The sequence below is a fragment of the Lissotriton vulgaris genome, chromosome 9 (assembly GCF_964263255.1).
Source record: "Lissotriton vulgaris chromosome 9, aLisVul1.2, whole genome shotgun sequence".
Taxonomy (NCBI): domain Eukaryota; kingdom Metazoa; phylum Chordata; class Amphibia; order Caudata; family Salamandridae; genus Lissotriton; species Lissotriton vulgaris.
In genome coordinates this window covers 570,611,683-570,623,940 of record NC_141697.1, presented here as the reverse complement: position 1 = coordinate 570,623,940, position 12,258 = coordinate 570,611,683, and the positions used below count along the sequence as shown (strand labels likewise).

General features: G+C 44.5%; 1 protein-coding gene across 1 annotated transcript in view; it reads right to left on the bottom strand.

Annotated features, from left to right (window-relative positions):
- Window positions 1-643: 643 nt before the first annotated feature.
- Window positions 644-12,258, bottom strand: part of LOC147691846 (potassium channel subfamily K member 13-like) — a 79,830-nt gene continuing 68,215 nt past the window's right edge. Inside the window, exon 2 of the mRNA XM_086936690.1 lies at window positions 644-2,241. Coding sequence (XP_086792816.1) covers window positions 644-2,241 — 1,598 coding nt within the window. The remainder of the gene's footprint in view (window positions 2,242-12,258) is intronic.

The window sequence follows — 12,258 nt, the reverse complement described above, 5'->3', positions numbered from 1 at the left end:
AATTGGTACACAACAGCAACACATTAATCTGCGTATAACGTGCACCACAGACATACCTCTCTGAGAGTACCATGTAAGGCTAATGTATCCTAAGGGCATTATACTCCACTGGAGCATACTGAAGTGAATGCTATACACAACTAATATATCCTTTTCCAAGTACCATGTTCCACTGATACACCCCTTGTATAACCTCTGAGTAACATATCTTGCTGATATCAACTTGGGCCCTCAGGTTCCTGTGGGCCACTAACAAATCCTTTGTTCATCTTGAATACCCTGTTTCCCTGAGAAATCCTCTGGGACTTTACACAAGGACCCTATTTATGCATCCATCAGACCCTTTAAGTACAATGTTCTGTGGATATATCCTTTGTGCCCTCTGGGTACCACATCCAGCTAATACATCCATTGTTCCCCTCAATACCCCATCCTACTGATTAATACTGGGTACCATATTTAACTGACTGCACATAAGGGTATCCTTCTGATATGTCTGCTTCATACTGTAGGCTTTAAGATCCACGGAGTGCCCAGAGTAGAATAATTTTTAATGACTTAATTTAGGTTGGACATCCTGTTTAATAATCTATTTGACTTATGTCGATTCAACCAATCTACTGATGAGGCCTTGATTGATGATTTAGGTGTCGTCAAGCTCATCCGATACCTTTGACTTTGTCTGCATCTTTCTTTTGCTGGTCGTTTCAGCGAACCTGTCGTTCATGACTGCCAAGGAACCTACATCATCCAGAAGCCTACTGCTAGAGCCTTCTCCTCTGTAGTGATGGTACCAGCTCTTTCGGAGAGCCATGCCTCGGCTCTCACTTGCTACGTCTTGGGCACTGTCCACACTGCTGGACTGGACCAGCTTCCGGTGAAGGAATGCCAATGAACGTGGGTGAAGGGCCACTGTGGAGCTACTCTCATCCACTGAGGATCCATTGGGGCCAGAGGACCGGCCACCACTGTGGTTACCACTCTCGGTATCCAGAAGGTCATTGGCCTGAAGCTGCGAAGGTTGCTTGCAGAGTTTGCCTCTACTATCACTGGCAAAAGCCTGATGGTGGAAGGATCCCCGGCCACTCTCTTTACCACTGTGGGGTAGACTGCTGTTGGCCAAGTATTCAACACAACTGGAAGATGGTGCCTCCTGTTCACGGCTCTCTTCCTGGCTGTCCCTGTCAACACTTCCTGGTGAGCTCTGGCAACTTGATTGTCTGTTCTGGTGCTCCATGCCCTCCAGATGCCTACCAGTGCCCACCACGGAGGAAGCCAATCCACCATGACATCGACTGCCACTGGTTTCTGCCAGCTTGTTGTTCATAACAGCCAAGGAGCCAATGTTGCTGAGAAGACCTCTCTGATGACCACACTCTCCTGAGTCATGTGTTCCAGTTGCGGGTGAACCATCTGTCTGGTCTTTCCAGGCCACTTTCAGGTGCCCATTCCCCACCTCAGAGCTGGTTGCTTTGCCAGCGCTCCCCGGCGCAGCTGTAGAAGAGAAGTCGTGCGTGCTCAGCTCAGGGGATGTGCGCCTGGCATCAGCCTCGCTCTCGTACACTGCCTCGGTGTCCATAGAAATCTCGCTCCGTGGGGGCCGTCCGGCTGAGGTAGGAGCCACAACACGATGGTGCCGCCTCCCTGCCCTTCGACAGGGCCGCTGGTGCCTTTGGACTCGCCAACAGGGGCAGCAACGCCTCAGAAGCCAGTTAAGGACCTGCTTGATGACAATGGAAATGACATTGAAGAGGGAGTAGATGCAGCAAACGCCCAGCAGGATGAAGAGGAAGTTGCCAGCACTGTATAGGCCCTGACTGTCATAGCTCCGGCGCTGCCCACTCACTAGGTCACCAAAGCCAATTGTACTGAATGTCACAAAGCAAAAGTAGAGAGAGTCTACATAGCTCCAGCCTTCTTGGGGGCTGTACATGGTGGAAGCGCAGCAGGAGATCACCAATGCGCCCAGGCCAAGGATCAGCATAACGTTGTAGACAGAAGGCTTCCAGCCCAATAGGTGGCTACGTTCCTCGTCAAAGGCAGCCGTGGGCAAGGCCCTTGGAAAAACACCACGGCTCCGCAACTGACGCAAGTGGAAGGCTCGCATGGCTACTCCCAGTAGGGTGATGATGCGCTCCAGGAAGAGGTTGAAGAACAGGATAGTGCTAGAGCAACCGATCATGCCGTAGAAGATGAGAAAGATCTTGCCGGTGGTGGTGGCAGGTGTGGTCATGCCGAACCCTGTGGAGGACAAGAAACCAATCAATGATAAAAGAAGATCCAAAGGGGAACATTAACAGTACAGAGATATGAATGAAAAACTAGCATTGGCAGAGCCAATAGGTCTCACCTATGTGAGAGCTATTGGCTTTGACAATGTTTTTTAGCCATGTTGTACAACAGGTATGCATGACTGAAAGTAAAAAAAAGGTCTATTACGTGACCTGCACTGGCGACGTCATAGCGCTTTTAGAAAATTTTACTTTCAGACATTCTGCGTGCAATAAGGCTAAAAAAATACATTGCCAATAGATCTCACCTATGCAAGACTAATGGGGAACATCCTTTACAACGCAACTTTTACCACGCAGTGCCTTTACGACGCAACTTTTACAACGCAAACCATTACAACGCATTGCGCTGGGGGACGCTCTAGGATAGGGAATAGGTTTAATGTACTATCCAACACCTTCCCTACCATCCACGGGGACTGGAGTTGGAATAGTAAATTAAACTATTCACTATCCAGTGCCCCAAAGCACTATGCGTTGTAAAGGCATGCGTTGTAAAAAACGCGTTGTAAAGGCATGCGTGGTAAAAGCATGCGTTGTAACGTCATACATCCAAGACTAATGGCTTTGGCAATGCTTGTTTAACATTGTATCATTTCAAAAAAGGTTCTTCATGCTGGGTGCGCATGAAATTTGTGACGTTAGATTTCTCCAACTTTGTGGTGATTTTCTAAAAACTTCTCCAGTCTGGTAACTTTTACAAAGTAAAAAAAAGTAGGTGAAAATTCAAGCATTCAGATTGATACCATACACATTACCTAGTGATACTTGAGGTCTGAGTGCTGGGGAATTGAGATAAACATTAAGACGCTAACAGTGATACCAGTTATAAACATTAAGTTACAGGGACGTTTCAGACTTTTTTGAATGTAGAAATTAGGAGCCAGATGTACAAACATTAAAAATAGCAATTTTCAACTAGCGATTTTTTTCTGAATCACTATTTGGTACAACTTTTATTTTTTAACTACCGATTCCCAATGGCCCACCATGAATCGTCCCACCATGAATCGTCCTATCTCGTGAATATTAATGAGGTGGGTTACAATTTGTGAGCCATTAGGAATGACACCCATCACAAGGATGGTGGCCTACTTAGGTCAGCAGACCACTGTGCCAGTAATTGCTTTTAAATAAAGCAATAATATTGTTTTTTAAATGCGCCTTGTTTTGCTTAAAGGAAAAAGGGATACGTTTAAAAATAAAATAAAAACAGGGGGCCCGATTCACAGAACTAACTTAAGACAAAATCCTAAACGTACTACTTTTGGTATTCACAGAAGTTAGGATTTTGTCTTAAGACAGATTTAAGACAGACTTAAGTTAGGATTCTGCCTTAAGTCTGTCTTGAGACAAAATCCTAACTTCTGTGAATACTAAAAGTAGTAAGATTAGGATTTTGTCTTAAGTTAGTTCTGTGAATCAGCCCCTGCAACTTTAATTTTTTAAGCGTAGGTAGTGGTTCACTGGACCACTGCCAACTCTTAAAAAAATATTTCTTTAACATTCTCAAAGGGGAAGGCACATGTTGGGGACCCCTTCCCATTTGCTGGTAAATATTTAAGATTTGTCACCACATTTCGGTCGCAAAACATTTATGCATACCACTACAATTTGATATTTGGAAAGGACACCTTAGACACACCCCTTGCAAATACTGAATGGCAAACCCAAATTGCTTTTCTGTAGAATTGCAGTTTGGTGTTTGTACATAAAAAAGCACATTTTTGAGGTAGCAAACAGCTTGATTCTGTGAATTGGGCCGTTTGCAACCTCAAAAATGCTTTGTATATCTGGCCCTTAATTTCTAGTTACAAGACGATGAGTGAGAAATATGACACACAGGCATTAGTTTTTAGGTTTTGCCTAGCCAATGCGTACGAAGTACGCATGCGCTAGGAAAAACCTAATAAGTATAGTATGGGGGCTGGGAATCCGCCCCCGTCTTCCACTGGCTAGCTCCATAAATGGAGGCTAGACATTGGAAGATGGGCCTGTCCGTCAATGCCGGACCAGATTCGGGGGCGTTCCCGAGAATTTTTGGCTTTTGGCTACGTCACGCTACGTCAGCCGAAAGCCGATTCTCTTGAACGCCCCCGAATCTGGTAAGGCACTAGTGGCACCCCGAGCGCTCTGCCGCCTCCTACTACGGTGCAAACGCTGCCTCCCTGATTGCCGCCGCTGCCCGGGGCCGAGAATAACTTGAGGACCTCGCCGGGGCCGCGGAGAGCAAGAACGAAGGAGCTGCCCTCCCATTGGCTGAGGCGGTCGAGCCCCCTCAGTGCCGCCGCGCTAGGAGTGGTTCTCGAGCCGCCGCGTCATCGCTAGAGCCGCACTGTATCTAGCAGCAATCTACGCCATCTATGTGACGATTCCAAAATCACACGTAACGAGCCGATTCAAAATATGAGACGGGCAGAAATTAGAGCGCGAAAACCGCGTAAAATAGTTTCCAGCGTGGTCGAGGAAACACATGGTGGAAACAAAATAAAGCAGTGACCGGATGCAAATACATGAATTCATTGCCTCTGTTAAGGGCCCCGCACACGCACTGCTTTCACCATGGAGCGCGCCGATGAGTGTTCGGTAACCTTTGCACTAGACCGCCGCCACCCCCCCTCGCTCCCTCTGGCATCCGCTGCTGGAGCGGCTGCTGTGATCATCTTGCCAGCTTCCGTGATGCCTTCGTGCAGCTTCACCGTGTGCCCTCGGCAGGAGACGTGCTTCTATCCTGGGGTAACCTTGGCGTGTGCTCACAGCGCTCCCTGCTTCACCTTGGCCTTTGCACTCACATTCCGCACTTATTCCGTGACCTTGTGGGCCACGGAAACGATTTGATTAGAACAAAGACGACCCGCGTATCGAGCACGACAGGATTGTATTGTGTTAGCATTTGCATAGGAGGCATTGAAGCACTTTTTACCGAGTACCCCTTTGCTCCGGGATCCAGTGTTAGTGCTTTATCTGGTCGTTATTGACATGCCCACTGAAATAATGCGATTGTACGGTAGCGGCATAATTTTGGATTTGCCATATAACCCATCATCTGCTGCATAATATGTAGATTGTTACAAAAAAATGTGTCTAGCGCAAACGGATCAAAAGTTACCAAAAATGTAATGGCGCCTGTTGCTGTGCAACAGAAGGCACTTCGTAAAGGTTGACTGCATCTCTATGTTACTGTATTTGGGTGTTAAACTAATATGAATTAAATGAAACCTTTGTCCAGACGATGTTAACGTGTAAAATGACAAAATAATGAACTGATGCTATCATAAAACGTGGCACATTATGCAACTTAATTTGTATTTTTTTCTGCATAATTTCAATGATTTTGGGTATTGGTTTTAGTCTTGTGTTCTGAAGCCGGTCCACGCATTTAGGTAAACATGTTTGTAGTATAATAATAGGAGTTGAGCGTCGTCCCTGGGAAAGATTTGCAGTTCATACAGTATATTTGGTACGGTGGTAGGTAGTTTAGATGGGTACAGATTAATAACAAATTCGGTCCTACATGTTTCTAGTTTAAAAAAATAGGATAGATGATGAACTGTAGGGTGGGATTTGAACGATTTAACCTGAAGGGCATGCAAGCTAAGGTCCTGAATTTCGAACAGACGTCATTAAAGAGGAGAGCAGAGCACTCAGAAGATAGGACTTTACAGATCTGCCCTCCTTACCTAAGTCGATTCTAGTTTGTATTTCTGGGACGGATTTAGGGGCTGTAGTATAAAAGGTGTATTGTCAAGGATTGCATTCGGAATCCTGCAAATCCCCAAAAGACACATAAAAAGTGAGTATTTCAGTGTGAGCTGACACTCATTTTTAAAGATTATATAATACAGTACCCTGAATATCACCCTGCTGCCAAGGTTAAGTTGTTCTTTGGCAATTGACTGGGAAGTCTATCTGTGGACAGAGGTGCCGAAATTCTTGTGTGTCAGATTTGATGAGGGACATCCGTAGTAATTGATTTGGGAATAACCTATTTTTAACAGTTCTTCTGATTTTACAGATAGTCTTTGATTACTTTTTTATTTTTGTGGGAAGGAGTTCCATAATATGGTGGTCTGTACAGAGAAAAAAGTGCCGCTCTCTGTTTTCTTATTGTAAAATGGAATGATTAGTTGCGCTGCTAATCTGTAAACCGATTTCCTTGGTTGGCAATATTTTGCTTTTTTCATCGAGTAAAATCCTGGTCCTTTACCTCTGTGATATGAACGCAGATCTTCTTGCAACTGGTAACCAGTGAAGAGCTTCAAGACGGAGAGAGCTGTGTCTACAACTTTACATTTAAAAGTAGCCTAGTGGCCGAGTTCTGAAGTGGCCTTATGGGTAAAAGTAGGATCCCATTATGCAGTCAGTTTGCATAATCAGATTTTGAAAGGATAAGTGATCTAGGGCAATATGTATCAAAAAGTAATTTTGCGATTCTCAAATAGCGATTTTTTTTTTTACGAATCTCTATTTGAGAATCGCAAAATGCTATGTATGTAGGATTTGCAATACATTTTGCGAATCCTACATATTCCTTAATTGCGATTCGCAATTAAGGAATACCTCCCCATTCATTCCTATGGGTCTAGAGGCCCATAGGAATGAATGGGAAGACCTTCTCAATTTGCAATTAGCGAATCGCAAATTGAGACTGCAATTTCAAGGGTGCAAGGGTGTCAAAAGGACACCCTGTTGCACCCCTCAAATAAACATGGGTGCACATGTGGCACACATACATGCCCTAAGGGCATGTATGTGCGTCACATGGCACTGTGAAAAATGCAAAAAAGTGCATTTTTCAAAGAAATCGCAAATTACCACCAACTTGAAGTTGGTGGTAATTTGCGATTCCTTAAGGCCAAATTGCACTTTTTAGGTGCTTCTTACATTGCATTTAAGGAATCGCAAAATTTGCTATTCCTTAAATGCAATCGCAAAATAAGGAATCGCAAATTTTGCGATTCCTTATTTTGCACGCATATTTGCTTCATACATACCATTTAGCAAAAATGCGATCGCAAAAGCCGAAATTCAGTGAATTTCGGCGTTTGCGATCGCATTTGTGCTTGATACATATGGCCCCAAGTCACTTGAATCTTCTGTGGGAATCGCAGGTGGAGAAGATACTTCGATTAATGGTGTGAAACGTCGACTTGGTCAATTGACCGCTTGGAATTTATGCTGAGTGCAGAGTCCATTATGATTCCTAGATTTTCTACTACAATTTGATATTTTTGGCGGTGGTCCTAATTCTACCAACCAGAATGTTAATGTTTCATAATTTTTCTACTCTCCCTACATGAATATTTCAGTTTTTAAAACATTATTTTAAAATTGTTCAGTGTCATCTGATGGTCTATGCTTTGGGACAGTTGTTGAGGTTTGAATTTCCTATGTCTTTAAGACTTTCCAGCTTCGTGGCAAGTACTATCAAAACTTGTGATTAGCTCTGGCAGGGGTTTGATGTATATGTTGAGGTGGGCATAGATAACTACATTTTTTTTAACACTCCTGTTTTGATGTTGTAAATTGTGGAGACAAAACGGGACCGATGGATTATGGAAGATCTGTCTTGGAGGTGGTAGGGTATCCACTCAAGAATTATTACAGGGATACCAATTCATTCAGGTAAAAACCATTTCGAAAGCTGCCTATAAGGTCCGGAGGAATTAGTGCTGCTAAGCTGTTCTTGTCAACAGTGTTTTTTACTTTGTGCCATCTGGCGATTAGAGCTGATTCTTCTCCAGTGGCATACTTTGTGGTAGTTTTACAATAGTAGATAGTCATTTAGAAATTGTGAATCTTACATTTTTGCTCTTTCAATTATTTTGCTTTCTAACAGTCGGTTTGAGATTAGTCTGTCGTTATTAGTGTCTTCTGGGTCCACTTTGTTCTTCATAATTTAGAGGACTTATATATGATTTGTTTAATTCCTGTCGAAAGAGGCCTTTGTGTAAAGAGTTGTTGAATATGTTCAGTTCATTACAGGGTTAACTACTGAGATTAATAGAAGGATTTGTTGAATATTTGTGGGATGAAAGGATCTGAAGGGAAGCTGCCAGGCTCTTTGGCTTTCACAAAATCATGAGATTCAACGATTGTTAATTCCTCGAAGATGCTTAGACTGAGTTTTTTTCTTGAGTGATCATCTTAGGAACCTCACCAAAGTGATAGCTGTTTCTTCAGTGTGCTAGATATGAATCAAAGAAGTCGGCGTTGGTAATGCCGTTTGTCACAAGTTTTTTACAGAAGTCTTGAGATTGAGGAAATGTTACTTGGTCGACTTTTAGGTTGCAGAATTCAGGTGGTCTGAAGAAAGGTCCTTAGTTGGGCATTTGGGGGTACAGATTGCGCTTGTATAGTGGATTTTCTTTGTCTTCGTAATGGTTTATTTATTTATTTATTTATTTATTTATTAACCTCTTCTGCCAAGAGAGTTCTTCAATTTGTGCCAGATGGTTTGACATTTTGGAATTTGTGCTATTATTAAAGTCTTTTTAATTCTTCATTCATCCAATATGCTTTTCCATTTTGACCTACTTTAGCAAAATTATTTTGCCAACTGCTTAAATCATCCAGCCACAAAATATTTACTCTATTATTTCCTGTTGTGTGTTTGTGTTTAGGTAAGTTTCCACCTTCCATGTGCCTCGGTTTTCGTGCCTCTGTTGCCTGCTTGTGACCCGGTTTTCGTGCCTCTGTTCCCTGCTTGGGACCCTGTTTTCATGCCTCTGTTGCCTGCTTGTGACCCGGTTTTCGTGCCTCTGTTGCCTGCTTGTGACCCGGTTTTCGTGCCTCTGTTCCCTGCTTGTGCCTCGGTTTTCGTGCCTCTGTTGCCTGCTTGTGACCAGGTTTTCGTGCCTCTGTTGCCTGCTTGTTTAGGTTTTGCCTAGCAAATGCGTACGAAGTACGCATGCGCTAGAAAAACCTTATGTCTTACAGTGGGGAACAGGGACCCGCCCCACTCTCCGATTGGCTAGCTCCATAAATGGAGGCTAGCCATTGGGAGAGGGCTCTGTCCGTCAATGCCGGACCAGATTCGGGGGCGTTCCTGAGAATTTTTCGCTTTTGGCGACGTCACGCTACGTCAGCCAAAAGCCGGGAACGCCCCCGAATCTGGTCCGGCATTGCCGGCACCCGCCTTCCTGCTCGGGCCGTGAGAAGGAGCCTCACTTAGAGCACATGGAGCGCTTTTGCTGACCTCTAAGAAGAGCAACAGAAGTGTCCAGCCAGTGCTGTGCAGGCCAGTGCACAGCACTTGCAAAACGCTCCATCCGCCCTGCCATAGCGCATTCTCTGGGCCCCTGACAGGTAAAAACATGTTTTTAAAAAACCATACATTTACGTTTCTAATACGCCTCTCGCCAGACATGCTGCTGCAATCAGTCCAGGTAAGCAAGTCTATTCGAGGACTGAGCTGCTTAGTCTTCGCCCCACTATAAGAAAGGACTGTCATCCCCTTCTTGAACCTTTGAGCGGCCCTGTAACTTGTACCTGTAATCTATTTAGCCTTCCGGCTCCTACTATCATAGCTGCATCTAATCCTCAGGCATCACTGCATCATTTGAAAATTCTTCAATTGAATGTTAGATCATTGCCCAAGCACCATGCAGAATTATTTGATTTGTTAGTAGATGAATCCCCTGACATATTTTTTATCACTGAAACCTGGATGTGTGATGATTTAATGACTATTTCTAATCTAGCCCTTCCACCCGGTTTCTCGATCATGCTGATTAATAGAGCCTCAAGAGGAGGCGGTATTGCTGTTATTACCAAAACTATGTATTCCTGCTCTTTCGAGAAACGTAATCTTAAAGGGGCGGAATGTGGCTACTTTAACATTTCTATTAATGCACATTTTACTTTCTCAGGGTTACTTATTTATAGGCCCCCTGGCCCCATGGGTGGCTTTAATACGTCCCTTTTGGAGATTGTGGAAGCCTGCGCTATGAGATCTGCCAATTTTAACATAGTGGGTGACCTCAACCTCCATTTTGAGTTGGAAAATGAACCAATGATCCGCACCCTGCTGGCGGACCTGGCTGCCTTCCAGCTTACTCAACTAGTGATAGGCCCCACGCACGTTGGTGGCCATACGCTAGACCCTATTTTTACTAATATTGACTCGCCCCATTGCCCTGCTCCAATGCCTGTTGCCTGGTCGGACCACCTAATGGTTACACTATCTCTCTCCATATCTACCTCCAATAACCATAAACCCCAGACAGTCATATGCAAGAGACCATGGCGCAAACTTCGCCTCTCAGAATTTCACTCCCTTCTAGAAAGTGATTCTTTTAACGCCTTTTCTGATGCTAATTCAGGATATGACTCGTTTTGTTCCTGGCTTACCCAGGCCCTTGACAAGCTCATTCCTGAAACTTTGTGTACAAAACGAACTCAGGACGCCAATCCCTGGTATGACGCTAATTTGGCAGGCCTTAAAAAGACCTGTAAACGTCATGAACGTAATTGGAGGAAAGAATACTGCCCTGAAAAAAAAGCTGAATATCTCATACAGCTTAAAATCTATCAGAAAGCTATCTGTAGAACTCGAGCAGCATACTATGCCACTGAGATAAAAACTAACCCCAATCCTGCTAAAGTGATTTTTAGAATTTTAAAAGAACTTAGTACAAAGAAATCCTCTGGCAACACAACTACCTCAGCAGTCCAATGTGAGAAAATTGCCTCCTTCTTTGTGGAAAAAATCCAGACCATTTATTCAGCCTTTAATGCTGAAATCCAGCTCAGCAATGGAGTAGATTTTACTCCCTGCTCTGTGTCAAGTCTATCTATTATCCCTGAAATATCCACTGAAAGATTTGACCAACTTACTAAACTTATTAAATCAGGCTCCCCGATGGACCCTCTGAAGCCGGCTCAATTCCACGACTCCTCCTTGCACTGTTTTGATCCTTTACGTGATATCATCAACGCCTCCCTTTCCACCAGAATTGTGCCTGACAAATGGAAACAGGCATGGGTTTCCCCCATACTAAAAAAGCCCACCTTAGATCCCCAGAAGCCCGAAAATTATAGGCCCATATCATTGCTCCCCTGGGCCACGAAGATCGCGGAGGCCCATGTTAACACCACTCTTACCAGTGTCCTTAACATCAACAACATTCTGAATGACACTCAGCACGGCTTCCGTGCTGGCCATAGCACAGAGACCGCGCTCCTGTCTATGATAGAGCACCTTCGGGACTCCCTTGACCATGGTCAAACAGCGGCACTCATCCTATTAGACCTGAGTGCCGCATTTGACACTGTGTCCCATCAGATCCTGCTTCGCCGGCTTGAAGAAGCTGGGGTTACTGATATGGCCCTTGCCTGGTTTCGTTCCTTTTTAACCGGCAGGTCCTTTCGAGTGTCAACTCCACCTTTCCTTTCAAAGGCGCACTCAAATGGACAGGGGGTTCCACAGGGCTCTGCCCTGAGCCCCACCCTGTTCAATCTTTATGTTCAGCCGCTGGCCGCTGTCGCCAAAGCGTGGGACCTTAACATTGTGTCCTACGCTGACGATACGCAGCTAGCCGTTGCCTTATCGGATGGAAACGAAAGGGACCCTCTCAAATTCAGTTCAGGCCTGGCGGCTGTAGCAGAATGGCTCACGGCCAACTGTCTACAGCTCAATGCCTCTAAAACGGAGGTACTACTGGTGGGAAAAAATCCAGAACGATGGGGAGATCATTGGTGGCCCTCCAACTTGGGAGTGACTCCTAAACCGAAACTAGAAGTTAAAAACTTGGGAGTCTGGATAGACCCTTCCCTTAGTTTTATTACTCAAACTAAAAAGGTGGCCGCCGTATGTTTCGGTATTCTACGGAGCTTAAGAACCATTCTGAAATTTTTTGACTCTGATACCAGACAACTTATCGTTCAGTCAATGATATTGTCTAGATTGGACTATGCGTCCTCTTTGCTCCTTGGGACTAATAAAGCAGAAACGGCTCGCCTCCAG